Source organism: Mycteria americana, unplaced genomic scaffold (assembly GCF_035582795.1).
Source record: "Mycteria americana isolate JAX WOST 10 ecotype Jacksonville Zoo and Gardens unplaced genomic scaffold, USCA_MyAme_1.0 Scaffold_39, whole genome shotgun sequence".
Taxonomy (NCBI): Eukaryota; Metazoa; Chordata; class Aves; order Ciconiiformes; family Ciconiidae; genus Mycteria; species Mycteria americana.
The window spans coordinates 1,809,108-1,824,085 of record NW_027445626.1 but is presented as its reverse complement, the minus strand read 5'-3'; the positions used below and the strand labels follow the sequence as shown (position 1 = coordinate 1,824,085).

The following is a 14,978-nucleotide window of genomic DNA, read 5'->3' as shown; positions in this document are numbered from 1 at the left end:
ACACATTGCCACATGCCCTCCTCCCCTCATCCCATGGGGAGAACCCAAGCAAAGCAGCACGGCATTGTGGGGGCAATTTCTTCAGCCTGAGCTCAGCTTTGGAAGAAGAGCCCAACCTCCAGACACCACCATGAGGAAATCCCCTTTTATTACAGAGGTGCGACACAAGAAGCCAGCTGTACCATTGTGCCAGACACACGTGAACACCCCTCTGGGTCAGGCAGGCTGGGTTCATGGCTCTGGGGAAGTGGAGTGGATGCAGACATGAACAAACATGGTCATCACAGATAAAATGCCCAAAGCACAGGAGGTTCCCAAGATGAATTTGAAATCACTTCTGAAGAGGCGTGAGCAGGCTATTGCTGCTGAGAAAGAGCTGATTGAATCAGCTTCTTCAATGTGTCTTTAAGCTCCTGGTTCCTCATGCTGTAGATGAGGGGGTTCACAGCTGGAGGCACCACTGAGTACAGAACTGCCACCACCATATCCAGCAATGGGGAGGAGATGGAGGGGGGCTTCAGGTAGGCAACCATGACAGTGCTAATAAACAAAGAGACCACGGCCAGGTGTGGGAGGCATGTGGAACAGGCTTTGTGTCGTCCCTGCTCAGAGGGGATCTTCAGCACTGCCCTGAAGATCTGCACATAGGACAGCACAATGAAAACAAAACACACAAATACCACAAAGACACTAACCACAATAACCCACACTTCCCGGAGGTAAGCATCTGAGCAGGAGAGCTTGAGGATCTGGGGGATTTCACAGAAGAACTGGTCCAGGGCATTGCCTTGGCAAAGTGGTATTGAAAATGTATTGCCAGTGTGGAGTAGAGCATATACGAAACCACTGCCCCAGGCAGCTGCTGCCATGTGGACACAAGCTCTACTGCCCAGGATGGTCCCATAGTGCAGGGGTTTGCAAATGGCAACGTAGCGGTCATAGGACATGATGGTGAGGAGAGAAAACTCTGCTGACATGAAAAAGATAAACAGAAAGACCTGTGCAGCACATCCCAGGTAGGAGATGGCCTTGCTGTCCCACAGGGAATTGGCCATGGCTTTGGGGACAGTGGTGGAAATGGAGGCCAGGTCGAGGAGAGAGAGGTTGAGGAGGAAGAAGTACATGGGTGTGTGGAGGTGATGGTTGCAGACTACAGCAGTGATGATGAGTCCGTTGCCCAGGAGGGCAGCCAGGTAGATGCCCAGGAAGAGCCAGAAGTGCAAGAGCTGCAGCTCCCGTGTGTCCATGAATGCCAGGAGGAGGAACTCGGTGATAGAGCTGCCATTGGACGTTTGCTGCCTCCAGGCATGGGGACCCGTGCAAAGAGGAAAAGTCATTGACAAGTTAGGGGAGACTTTTCTGAGCAAAACCAAAGCCATTTCCTGAAGACCCTCCCCTTGCTACAGACCTCACCCCTCTATTTCCCTTTCCTAGGACACCTTCCTTCAGCTCCATGGCTGAAGCTCTGGTTTGGTGCTGGTTGAATGTGCCATGAGGAGCTGGGCCTCCACGCACTGGCTGCTGAGGTGTCAGCCCTGCTCTGCAGCAGTGAGTTCATGGGAATGGTGGAAGCAGCGGCCAGTCCTGGTGTTCAACTTGGTCAGATGAATCCACCCATAACAGAAGGGCTTGCAGCATCTGAATCCCAGTGCTAAGGAAAGAAGATTGCAGAAAGCAGACTGAAATTTGTTGTGTTGTTTGTTTTTTTTTTTAATTTGGAGGAAATTTTTATATTATTCCCCCCATCTGATTTGAGGATTGTACTGGGATGTCCTAGTATTTCTGTTGCCCTCAGGGAGATCTGAGTGAATCCTGCAAGGCAAGAGGATTGCCATTGGATTAGAGCAGTTGAGGGGACCTGGTCTGTCCTTCAGACCGAGATGCCTTGGGCTTGCACCTTTCTGAGACTGAGGGCGATCACAGTGCTCTGTTTGCGTGAAAAGCCAGCAGACACTGCTGAGAGCAGAGGGATCCACTGCAGACTGCTAAATGTCTCACCCTTTCTCAACATCTCAGCAACCCACTTCTAGCCAAGGACACACACGGCTCATTTGACCAACCCAACAGCATTTCCTTGGTCATAGCAGCACTGTGCTTATAGATGGGGCTTTCAGATGCTACACAAAGATGTTATGGAACAGATTTGCATTCTGGAGGGCAGCTCACAGCATGGAAAGATAGCAAAAGGAGATACGTAAGTTTTTTCATGATGGTATGTCACTAAGGGAAAACCAGCTCATTCCCCAGCCCCACAGGCTGCATTGCCCACAGCCTCACAGATGAGAGGAAAGCTGGGACACTTGTTCCCATGGACACACCTGCACAAAAGGACCCACAAGATCAGTGTGTGACTCTGCAGCTGAAACTCCCATCCCCAGAGAGCCTGACAGCAAGAACAGGATAACAACAGCAATAACACAGACAAGTGGAGAAACAAGGAAAAATACAGTGAGGGTCTGGCTGAGAGAGGCGAGGGGAGAGGCAGCCGGGCACTCAGGACAGCGTTGCCCTTACCCAGCTGTGCACGCCACCTCCCAGACACCAGCATTGCCAGGCAGTTGGTGTCAGCCCCTGTGCTCTGCAGAGGGAAGTGGGCATGTGGCTGGAGAGCTGCAGCACGGCTCTGCTGGAGCTGTGGCTGCAGAGGAGGTGGTTCATGCCTTGGACCCCACAGCCCTGAGGGCACAGGCTTTGCTGGGTGGGAGAGGAGGCAAGGGGGCTTGCTCAGAGGAAGGGGTCTGTGATGGAGGGGATGTTACAGAATTTTCTGAATTCTCCTTCCCACAGCATATCTGTTTTAAGTTTCCTCTCCTTCCCTGATCGTAACCCTGCTGCCTGGAGATTTTCCTCCTAGGAAGTGATTCCCTGGGCCATGTCTTTTCCCTGTCAGCACTCACAGACCCCATCCCAAACTCTGTGCACTCACCTCGGCCTACAGAAACCTGCCTGTTTGCAGGGCACTGCCTGGGCACGTGTTCCTGTTTGGAGGTTCAAAAGGGCGGGTGAGAACAGCCCTGATGGGTCCAGCAAACGTGATGTTGGTGCTGTCCATAGGTAGAGGAGTGGCTGAAGGCAGTTTAGGAGGCTATTAGCAGACCTGCTGACCCCTCAAATTTACAGCTCAGAAGTCGCAATGACTTGTCCAAGCTTGACAGGTCCTTTTCTATTTCTCTTTCCCTCCCCCACCCCCAGCCCTGCTCCTGTTCCCTGCCCTCCAAGTAGGAAACTGAAAACACAGACTCAGGAAATCTCTTTCTTGTAAACTGCCTTGACCTTCCTCTTGAAACACCCCCTTGGAAGTTTCCTAGTGGTGATCTGGAGCTGTGAGCAGCCCTGAGTGATGCAGCAGAAAGACCCTGCCCTGCCAGAAATTGTTCCTTCCACCCACAGCTTCTTTCTGCAGTGCTATAGGGAGCTCCCCGGGCAGGCTGAGTGCTGACCCTGGCAGGCGGCAGAGTCCCTGCCTGGGCACACAGCCCCCTGGGGCACAGGGACGCTGAAGGACAGCCCTGGGCACCCTTGGCTGCACACACACACATTCACAGCCCTGCAGCTGTCCCTGGTAGAAGGCAGCTGAGATGCCCTGTCCCTCTGATGGTGCAGCAGGGAAGCCCTGCTCTGCAGCATGTCCTCCTCTACGCTAGACGAACTGTGGAAGTCCTCCTGACTGTGGGATGTGCCAGCTTTTGGAGATCCTTCCACAAACTGCAGATACATTCCCTGTCATGCAGGTACTTACCATGTAGAGGGCTGTGAAGATTTCTCCCCCAGCGAGCTCTCAACTTTCCTCACAGCCCAGACTGCCTTTAAGCTCTCTCTGCCCTGCTCCTCTCCCCTCGGTGCCTGCAGGCTGTGCCCTCAGCCCTGCTGTGCTTTGCAGAGCTGCTGCTCCTGGGCAGAGCTGTCTCTCTGCAGCTCTGCCCACTTGCCATGAGCTCCCTCTGTCCCAGGAGCCCGGCCCAGCTCAGCAGCAGAGGACCAGCCCAAGGTAGCAATTTGTCTGCCCCCTCCGGGTTCCCTTGATTTGTGGCTGGGGCTCCAGGGGAACCTACTGTGGAACAAGCTGAAGGAATCACTGATGTTCCCTCTCTCAGCTGGGGTGAGACACTTCGTTCCAGCAGTGGCATTTCTCTGCTCAGAGACAGAGTTGGGTCGAAATATCAACTTTTGTTGGCCCATCATTAGACAGGACAGCCAGACAGACACAGGCAGGAATCTCTTTTTGCCCTGCTGAGGGAAGGGATTCAGCTGAGTCAGTCAAGGCATCCTCTCCTTGGTTTGTAGTCCTGGGGCTGGAAGGGGACTCAGCTCCCTGCCCTGCACACCACCAACCCACAGGAGGTGGGATGCCTCTTGCCTCTCTTCAGGTGGTCATTCAATAGACACCTGCATGTGAGCTCCTTCTCTCAGCTCCCATGGAAATTAATGGTGATGGAGGCCAGGAGTGAGCTGTTCAGATGCAATTGTCTGGTGACATTTGAGGGGCCAGAGGTGGTCAAAGATATGTGCAGGTAATAGAGACAGATCGAAGATAGGTGCAGGCAGATGTAGAGACAGGACACCACCTGGGGGCATCTTCTTGGAGGCCCTTGGGAGTTTCCTGTGGCCAACTGAAATGACAGCTGATGCCCAAATTAAGGGCAACTGAACCTGTCCCCACTCATTATGTTCAGGGTGGCCTATATCCATATGATGGAATGAAGTCATATGCCATATGAGAGCCCAGTCTCACTCTTCCTTCTTCTCCATCTGTTGGATTTACTAGGTCTCCACTCACTGGATTGGCAGTTGCCTCATGTTCATCCCCACATTGCCTTTCAGAATTCAGGGTATCTACTCACTTTAATGTTCCAATCCAGGCCCACAGAGCTCCCTGAGATGCCAGGGCTGGCAGGGACAGCACAGGACCTGCAGGAAAGCAATTCCCACTCAGGGCGGGTGCGTGACAGACACCCCTGACAGCATTGCAGGGAGTGTGATTGATGCCTGTGTGCCAGGGACTGTTGCCATCAGTCAGAGGCATCGGTCATCAGATGCCATCGGAGAAGCAAGGTCTGTCTTTTCTCTGGCACAACAGCTGCATGCATTGCCTGAACACAAAGCACCCCACACTGGGGTCTTTACTCACTCCCTTGAGGATTCCATCAAGGAACAGACCAATGATTTTAACAGTGTGCCTGCATACATCTTGTCTTCAAGGACAGCATAATCCAAGCACAGACATGCTTCCTATCAAAACTTAGTTGAAACTCAAAACGGCATTCAAGGGCATTAAGATGAGCTGTTGCTACCTCAGGAACAGCTAAAGAAGAGTCAGAAATACTGTGAGACCACTGCTACATTTAGTAAGAGTAGGTGTAGATAGATGTGAGCTACTCTACGTCCTCTTTGCCTCAGTTCCCACCAGCGAGGTCTCCCAGGCCTTTCTGCTTTGAGGCAGAACTCTGGAGGAGAACAACCAGCAGTGGATGGGGATCAAGCCAGGGGTTACTTGAGCAAACTCCACCCTTACCACTCCATGGCACTGGAGGGGCTGCATCCAAAGGTGCTGAGAGAATGTTTTTCACCACTGGTTCATTATAATTGGAGTAAGAAAGGCACTCAGACTCTGTGAGATATCATTTAAAATGCTGTTCATCAGCACTAACACTATAAAGAGAGAATCATGCAGATAATCTCAGGTCCCTTTTAGATGGTGGGACCCCAGGTGGTGTAGCATTGAACAGGCCTCTGACCCACCCGCAACATGCCATGTGGACCCCACCCATAGAAGACATTCCCCTGTTTGGATCATTCAAGCTGCTGTAGGAATTTCTTACCAAAAAAGAACTCTTCTCATCATCTCTACAGTCTAACAGAACTGATGTTCTCATGAGAAATTCTTGCTGCCTTGTTAGCTACAGGCAAGGCCACGCAGGAGGCGTAAGGGCCAGTACTGAGTGGGAGCTGCCTGCAGGCTCCTGTGAGACAATGAGTTGCTGAAGTTGTCCTGCGGCCAAGGGCTCTGTTCTGCACAGCACAGGCGTGAAGGCCAGGCTGTACGTGCAGTGCCGCACAGCTCAATGGACAATGGTCTTCTGGTCAGGGTCACTGCTCAGGTTTCCCTGTTAGAAGTCTGCACTCCACCCTGGTGCCAGAGCTGAGCTGCTGCGGTCCAAATGTACATAGGCAGGAGAAGGTGGATCACAGGCAGGAGGATCTGGAGCCCCATGGCTTGTCACACAATTGTGACGGTTTTGGATTAAATGAGATGTGGTGGGACTGCTTGCTCATATGGGGTTCTGCAATGGAGGAACGCAGGCTCCGCTGGAGAGACTGGCAGGCAGGATGCGTATGGGGGATGCCCCCCGTGTTGAGGGGATGGCCCCTGTGTTCTCTTCCTGTGGAGGAGGACAACCAGCGGTGGATGGGAATCAACTCAAGGGTGACTTGAGCAAACTCAACAGAAATGGAGATGGGTTTTTTGACCAGATCCCTGAACGCAAGTATTGGTACGCCATGACACCTGAGATTCCCTTTTTTTTGTCCAGAGGAGTATGATGCTGTTGTGCATGGAGTGATGCACTTCACTCGTAAGAGAGAAGCAAAAAAGTACTTCATTGATATAAAACAGTGCATAGAGGCCAGGATGAAACTGTCAGGGAGACCCTGCTGTTGAGTCCTGAGGTTCAGAAAGGACCCCCTTGCTTCCTAAACTCCTTCTCAGAGAGGAGTCTAGGTGCGGCTAGTTCCAGTCTTAGTGTCAGACTTGGTTAATGATCCATGTCTAAAGGATTATATATGCACAATCAATCCTTTCTATCGCTTATTTAAGATTGCAATATTTAGCATGCTATTCGTCACTAACCAAGTATCTGTTGCAGCAAGGAATCTCTCAGTGTCGAGGACTAACCTTAAGAGGCGTCCCGGCTCAAGGGGAGATCCTGGTGTGCAGCCCGCTGCCATGCAGGAGAGCTCCAAGGGCTCTTGGGCTGCTCACTATTTATGGGGGTAAGATGATTGACTCATAGTCACATTTGCATACCAACCACAGATTTTAGTTTCTTTACTGTGGTTAGGTGGGCGCATTGCGCAATAACCCCTGGCTATTGTGTTGTTACCCGTTTCCCGAATCCACTTTGAGCCAGATGCAGCCATCGTGAGCACATGCATGTATTACGACTGCCACTCCTGGTTATCATTTGAGCAGGGTTACAGGAGATACAGGTCAGGTTGGGGGGCCGGGGGGGTAACACACCGTCACACTGCACCCCATGCCTATAGTCAATTCATCTTATTCTCTACAGCGTGGTGGTATGGTCACCTCTTGCCGCTGTGCCATAAATAGTATATTGATAATTTATGCCTTTCAGACCCAGAGTAACTAGATAGTGAAGTATTGCTATTTTCTATGTATTAGCTTGTATGTTTTGGGTGGTTGGAGTTGGGTTATTTGTTTTATCCTGTAGACACATCAGTGTTAGTTAGTAAAATCACAATGGGGTGAAGCATGAGATTAAAAACTCCCGTTGCTGTTGGTGACCATCCAAGAAGAGTTTCCCACCAATGGTGTTCCCCATCCTTCTTCACTCTTTCCAAGACATGGCGTATCTCTTCTGTGTCATGATGAGTGGTGATCAGAGGTTTGTGGCCATTGTTTCACATGCATTCTAGCAGTTGACACAGGTCATCGTGTTGTAGTATTTTCTTCACCAATGTAAGATGCATTCCAATGCAGGTAGGCAATAAATCTTGACTCAATGTATAATTAGATCATAACAGTTGATAAGACGTAACAGGAGCTGAATAACTGAAGTCACATCCCATCATTTTTGAAAAGTTACAAAGACAAATATGTGAGCGATTGCTTGTATCTACACTAATGTTATCTAGGAATATAAAATCACAAAGGGTTCTCATACAAAGACTATTGATGGGGTAAGATGATTTACTCATAGTCATATTTACGTACCGACCACAGATTCTAGTTTCTGCAGGGCGTGCATTGCACAGTAGCCCTTGGCTATTGTGTTCTTATCTGTCTCCTGAATTCACTTTGAGTCGGATGCAGCCATCATGCGCAGATGCATCCATTATGACCACCAGTGCTAGTTATCACTGGAGCAGGGTTACAGGAGATAAAGGTTGGGGGCAGGGGAAGCAGGGTAGGCCAAAGCATCTCAGTGGAGACAAGTGATTGCTCTGCCTTGAGTAGAAAAGGAAGCCTGGACAATTGCACCCAAGCTGTCCAGTGCTGGGGGAGAGGAATGAGTAGGTGTGGATACTGCAGAGGCTACAAAGGACGTGCTCCTGTATCCCAGATAGGGTGGGATTAATGCAGATTTGGCTAGTCAAGAGTATTCACTTTTTCTCTTTGCTTCCCTCTGTGAATTGAGGCAACTTGTGACTTCAGCATGGGACTTGCTGTGAGCCAAGACTGAATATGGACAAACAGAGTCGGAAGCAGGGAGTGCTTTAGGGGTTCTTGGGATATGTGCTTGACAGAAAAATGTGTTTTCTATTGGTGTAAGGCTATGCACTGTGGAGAGTGGACTTCAGGGGAAGTAATGTGCACTTAATAGACAGCAGAGGAGCGCATTTTATTTTATTATTGCACCATGCCTTCATTTGGTTTTGTCTTTTGGCAATTAAGAAACATCCTTCTGTGTCTGGGTGCAGCTCGTTCCCCAAGCAAAGCAGGTGGAAACTGGTGCCAATGGGCTGAAACATGCAGCTACAGACTGTAGTGGAGAAAGCTCAGATGTGAACAAAGGTGCTGTAAATCCCAGGTGCCTGATGAGAGACATGTGGGGTTGGAGGGAGGGACAAGTTTGCCCATAGAGTGTCTGACACACAGGGTCTTGACTTCAGTCTTGAATATGTTTGCTTTCAATGCCATTTGGAGATTGCTATTGCCCTTAACGCGTAAGCAGACAAATGAAGAAAAGGGGAAGAAAATGAAATCCTTTCTTATTGTTTTTGACTATTGAAATCTTTTCACTTCTGAAATCTCTCTAATTAACCACATAAGACCTGGGGAATGAAGAAAATTATGCCCAGAGAGTTGGCTTCTTAGGGCATTTTGTATGTGAATGAGCCCTGTGGTGCCAAGTTCCTGAACTGCAGATGCTAAAAGTGGAATGAACTGGCCTCTAGAGAAGTAAAAGTCAGCAGCAAACCTCTAAGTTTCTGAAGGTGTTAGCAGTCCTCAGTGAGAGCCATCACTGAAGAGACCATGGAGGGAATGAGCAGACAAATCTCCCGCTGTTGCCCCCATAATCCAAGGGGAATTGAAGTTGGGCCAGAGCATTGGTCTGCTTGAGAGTAGGAAGGCTCTGCAGAGGGACCCGGGCAGGCTTTATCAATGGGCTGAGGCCAATTGTATGAGGTTCAACAACGCTAAGTGCTGGGTCCTGCACTTGGCTCACAACAACCCCATGCAATGCTCCAGGCTTGGGGAAGGGTGGCTGGAAAGATGCCTGGTGGAGAAGGACTTGGGGGCGTTGGTCGATAGCCAGCTGAATATGAGGCGGCACTGTGCCCAGGTAGCCAAGAAGGCCAAGAGCATCCTGGCTTGTGTCAGAAATAGTGTGGCCAGCAGGACTAGGGAAGTGATCATCATTTTGTGATCGGCACTGTTAAGGCTGCAGCTCAAATACTGTGTTCACTTTTGGGCCCCTCACTACAAGAAAGACATTGAGGTGCTGGAGCGTGTCCAAAGAGCAACGAAGCTGGTGAAGGGTCTGGAGCACAAGTGTGACGACGAGCGGCTGAGGGAACTGGGGTTCCTTAGTCTGGAGAAAAGGAGGCTGAGGGGAGACCTTCTCGCTCTCTACAGCTACCTGAAAGGAGGTTGTAGTGAAGTGGGTCTCATTCTCTTCTCCCAAGTAACAAGTGACAGGACAAGAGGAAATGGCCTCAAGTTGCACCAGGGGAAGTTTAGATTGGGCATTAGGAAAAATTTCTTCACCAAAAGGGTTGTCAAGCATGGGAACAGACTGCCCAGGGAAGTGGTTGAGTCACCACCCCTGGAAGTATTTAGAAGACATGCAGAGGTGGTGGTTAGGGACAGGGTTTAGTGGTGGACTGGGCAGTGCTAGGTTAACACCTGGACCTGATGATCTTAAAGGTCTTTTCCAACCTAAATGATTCTATGTTGCTATCATTCTATGATTCTACTTTTTGCCCATCCCTCTGGCCTGGCTATGCCCTTTGGGATGGCAGCCGTGCCCTCCAGTGTACTGTCTCCTCTCCTCAATATCGTTTCATCTACAAGTGCTATGAAAAAGAACTCTCTCATCTCCTCCAGATCATTAAAACCACGTTAAATAGGGCAAGTGGCAGGACAGACCCTCGCAGGAGCCTTCTAGCTAGGTGCCTCCAGGCAGACTACCACACATTGACCACATCCCTCTGAGCCCCACCAGCCATCTGGTTATTTACTCCTCCTCTTATGCACCCATGCAGGCCATAATACCCTAACATGGGCACAAGAATATTGTGGGGGATGATGTTGAAAACTTCACTGACTTCCAGGTTAAAAGACAAGCACTGCTCTCCCTGTGTCCAGCCAGCCTGTTCTTTCATTCCCGAAAGCAAAGAGGATGGCAAGACACAAGCTGCCCTGGGTCAAACCAGTCAGCTTCTTTTTGAGACACCCAGAAATGGGATCTGAGTGGACACACTCTGGGGCACAGCCTTGAGTTTCACTGCTCCTCTGCTGGGCATTTTGGAAAGGTGCATGCAATGTTTGGGTGCTGCCAGTCATCAGGGAGTCCCCCCAGTCTCCATGACCTTATAAAGGTGACGGAGAGTGTCCTCACTGTGAGATTGGCTTGCCCTCTCAGCTCCCTGGGATGCCTCCCCTCCTGTCCTGGAAAGGATTGCATTTGCTCAAGCAACCCCTGACTTGATCCACATCCACCTCTGGCTGATCTTCTCCAGAGTCCTGCCCTGAGTCACAGAGGCCTGAGAGACCTTGCTGGGGAAGACTGAGGCAAAGAGGATAACAGAGAATCTCACAGTTATCTACACCTGCTCTTACAAAACTCAGCAGTGGCCACACAGTATCTTTGTTTCTGCTTTAACTGTTCCTGAAGTAGTAAACACTCATTACAGTGCCCTTGAATTGCCTTTCAAGTTTAGTTTGAGTTGCGATCTGGACTATTGCTGAGCTTGGAGGATGCTGTCCTTGAATACCAGCTGTACTGAGCTTTGCCACCATGTCACAGCTCTGTCTCCCACAGTCACAGCTCCAGCTCATCCTGTCTGTGCCCCTGTCTGAGGGCATTGCTGCACATTTGAGCTGAAGCACCCCAGCTGTGGCACCAGGCAAGCTCATACTTGCCCTAAGGAAACCTGTTACCAAGTGTCCAAGACCCCATGTGTGCAAAGGCTTTGCTTCAGAGCAGAGACATGGCATGGACAAAAGACAGCTGAATGTCTTTCTATTCCTAGGACTACAAACCCAGAATGTAATGAGAAACCCAGAATGAAATTACAAACCCAGAATGAAATGCCTAAATTCACTCAATTGAAGACATTTCCCAGCTTGCAGAAATTAGATCCCTGCCTGTCACCTTCCAGGTGTCCTGCCTAATGATGGAACAAAAAAAAAGGTGATTCTCATGCCTGACTCTTTTCCCAATAGGAGAAATGACACTGCTGGAAAAAAGTGCCTCTCCCCAGTTGAGGGAAGGAACCATCACTGGTTCCTTCAGCCTGTTTCACAGCAGGTTCCCCTGGAGCCCCAGGGACACCTGGAGGGAGGCCAGAGGGGGCAGAGGAAGTGCTGCCTTGGGCTGGTCCTCTGCTGCTCAGGTGGGCCGGGCTCCTGGGACAGAGGAAGTTCATGGCAAGTGGCAAAGCTGCAGAGAGACAGCTCTGCCCAGGAGCAGCAGCTCTGCAAAGCACAGCAGGGCTGAGGGCACTGCCTGCAGACAGTGAGGGGAGAGGAGCAGGGCAGAGAGAGCTTAAAGGCAGTCATGAGTGGGAAGATGGCTGAGACCTCACTGGAGGAGAGATCTTCAAAGCCCCCTACATGGTAAGTCTCTGGATGCAAGGCAATGTACCTTGTGTTCCTGCAGGGATCTCCCAAAGCTGGCACATCCCACAGCCCATGGGGTCTTTCAGGAGGACTCTTACAGTTTCTGTAGTGTAGAGGAGGAGGATGTGCTCCAGAGCAGGGCTTCTCTGCTGCACTGTCCAAAGGACAGGCCATGATGGCTGCCTTCTCCCAGGGACAGCTGCAGGCTGTGAATCTGGGTGTGCAGCCAGGGCTGCCCACAGCAGGGTTCCAGCAACCCAGGGGGCTGTGATCCAGGGCAGGGACTCTGCTGCCTGCCAGGGTCAGCACTCAGCATGCCCGGGGACCTCCCCACGGTGTTGTGGGGAGAAGCTGTGCATGGAAGGAGCGACCCCGGGCAAGGCAGGGTTCTTCTGCTGTTGAGAGGGCGCTGCGTGGGACAGCGCTGCTCTCAGATCCAGGTCATGCCCAGGTCATATCCGAGGGGACTTGTCATGAGTACGGTCAGGGCAGGGTTTCCTGCTTGAGTCTGTGTTTTCCTGAATCTGTGCTTCCACTTTTCTCTGGCTTGGCTTGGTGGGAATGGAAACTCAGCTGTGTGGGCTAGAGAAGGGGCTGAGACTCCTAAACCATCACTCTGGGGTTTACTAGGAACCTCAGCAAGTGCCTTCACCCCCAGCAGCCTACAGATAAAACCAGCATCACCTTTCCAGTTTCATCAGGGTTTGTGTAACCTGCTCGTTGGTCCCTGCACACACACACAGAGGCTGCAGGGCAGAGCTGGGCACACAGGGGCTGGGATCGGGGCTGTGAGCACTGGCAGGGAAGAGACATGGGGCCAGAGAAACAGGTCCCAGCTGGGACAGCTCCAGGCAGTAGAGACATGGGCAAGGAGGGAGCGAAATAGGAAGCAAAACCCTGCTGCAGGGGAGATATGGGCACCTCCCGGCCATGCCCTGCAGTGCAGATGCCTTCCCTGAGCAACACCCCTCTTGTCTCCTCTCCCACCTAGCAAAGCCCTCGGCCAGCCCGTGGGGTTGAGGGTGTTAGTTACCCCCTTGTCCATCTGCCAGCAGAAGAGATGAAGTGCATTTCTCCTGCCATGTGCCCATTTCCTGCTGAGCAGGGGCTGAAGGGGACTGCCCTGCATTATCAACATCTGGGAGGGGTTGTGCAGTGCTGGGTAAGGCAAAGGCTTTCCTGAGTGCCCCTCTGCCTCCCTGTTGCCTCCCTCAGCTGCTCCTGGTGTTGATGTAAGGCTCTCTGGGAAGAGTAGTTTCAGCTGCAGAGTCAGGCACTGATCTTGGGGGTCCTCCCATTCACATGTGTTTAAGGCAATGAGGTGTCCAGCTTTCCTCTAACCTGTGAAGCTCTGGGCAATGCAGTCTGGGAGGCTAGGAAATGAGCTGGGTTTCCCTTCACCAGATGCCATCATTAGCACACTTGGCTGTCTCCTTGGGGTGTCCTTCCAAACTGTCAGATGCCTCCCAGGATGCACAATGAGCCACGTGTGCCTTTGGCTAGAAATGGGGTGCTAAGTCCTTGAGAAAGGGGAAGACATTTAGTGGTTTGCAGTGGACACCTCTGCTCTCACCAGTGTCTGGTGACTCTTCAGGATAACGTGGGAGTGTGATCACCCTCCCTCTCAGAAACGTGCAAGCACTGGGCAGCTGGGAACAACACGGAGGGACAGACCAGCACCCCTCACTCTTCACTGAACCACCGGCAATCCTCTTGCCTTGTAGGACTCCCTCTGTTCTCCCTGAGTGCAGCAGAAATGCTGAGGGGTTCTGACATCCAAACACACTCCCCACGGGAGATGGAGGGGAGCTGTGAAAATAAAAATAACCTCTCCAACTGCCTTCTGCCATCCCCATTGCTTAGCACTGGCAGTGCAGATGCGGACAAGCTCTTCTGTTTTGGGAGCAGTTTCCTGTGACAAAGTCCAAAACTAGCACTGGCTTCTGCCCCCACCGTTCCCATGCACTCACTGCTGCAGAGCAGGGCTGACGCCTCGGCTGCCAGCGCACAAAGCCCCTGCTCCTCACCACACACTGAACCAGCACCAACCAGAGCTCCAGCCAGAGAGCTGAAGGAAGGTCTCCTAGAAAGACAAAAGGGTGGTGGGTGTGCAGCAGGGGAGGATTTATGAGAAATGGCTTTGATTTTGCTCTGAGAAGTCTCGCCTATTGTCTCACCACCTTTTCCTCCTTGGACAGGTCCCCATGCCCAGAGGCAGCAAATGTCCAGTGCCAGCTCCATCACTGAATTCCTCCTCCTGGCATTCACAGACAAACGGGAGCTGCAGCTCCTACACTTCTGGCTCTTCCTGGGCATCTACGTGGCTGCCCTCCTGGGCAATGGACTCATCATCACTGCTGTAGTCTGTAACCACCACTTCCACAGCCCCATGTACTTCTTCCTCCTCACCCTCTCCCTCCTCGACCTGGCCTCCATTTCCACCACTGTCCCCAAAGCCATGGCCAATTCCCTATGGGACACCAGGGCCATCTCCTACTCAGCATGTGCTGCCCAGGTCTATCTGTTTCTCTTTTTGATGTCAGCAGAGTTTTCTCTTCTCACCATCATGTCCAATGACCGCTATGTTGCCATTTGCAAACCCCTGCACTACGGGACCCTCGTGGGGAGCAGAGCTTGTGTCCACATGGCAGCAGCTGCCTGGGGCAGTGGTTTCCTCTATGCTCTGCTGCACACTGCCAATACATTTTTCATACCTCTCTGCCAAGGCAATGCCCTAGAGCAGTTCTTCTGTGAAATCCCCCAGATCCTCAAGCTTTCCTGCTCAGATGCTTACCTCCGGGAAGTTGGGCTTATTGTGGTTAGTCTCTTAGTAGCACTTGGCTGTTTTGTTTTCATTGTGCTGTCCTATGTGCAGATCTTCAGGGCTGTGCTGAGGATCCCCTCTGAGCAGGGACAGCACAAGGCCTTTTCCATGAGCCTCCCTCACCTGGCC

At 51.5% G+C, this 14,978-nt stretch overlaps 1 protein-coding gene across 1 annotated transcript; it reads right to left on the bottom strand.

Annotated features, from left to right (window-relative positions):
- Positions 1-356: 356 nt before the first annotated feature.
- Positions 357-7,985, bottom strand: LOC142403621 (olfactory receptor 14A16-like). The gene is made up of 3 exons (XM_075489859.1): positions 7,952-7,985; positions 2,927-2,978; positions 357-1,299 (listed from the first exon to the last, which is right to left on the bottom strand). The coding sequence occupies exons 1-3, from the start codon at positions 7,983-7,985 to the stop codon at positions 357-359; spliced, it is 1,029 nt and encodes a 342-aa protein (XP_075345974.1).
- Positions 7,986-14,978: the final 6,993 nt, after the last annotated feature.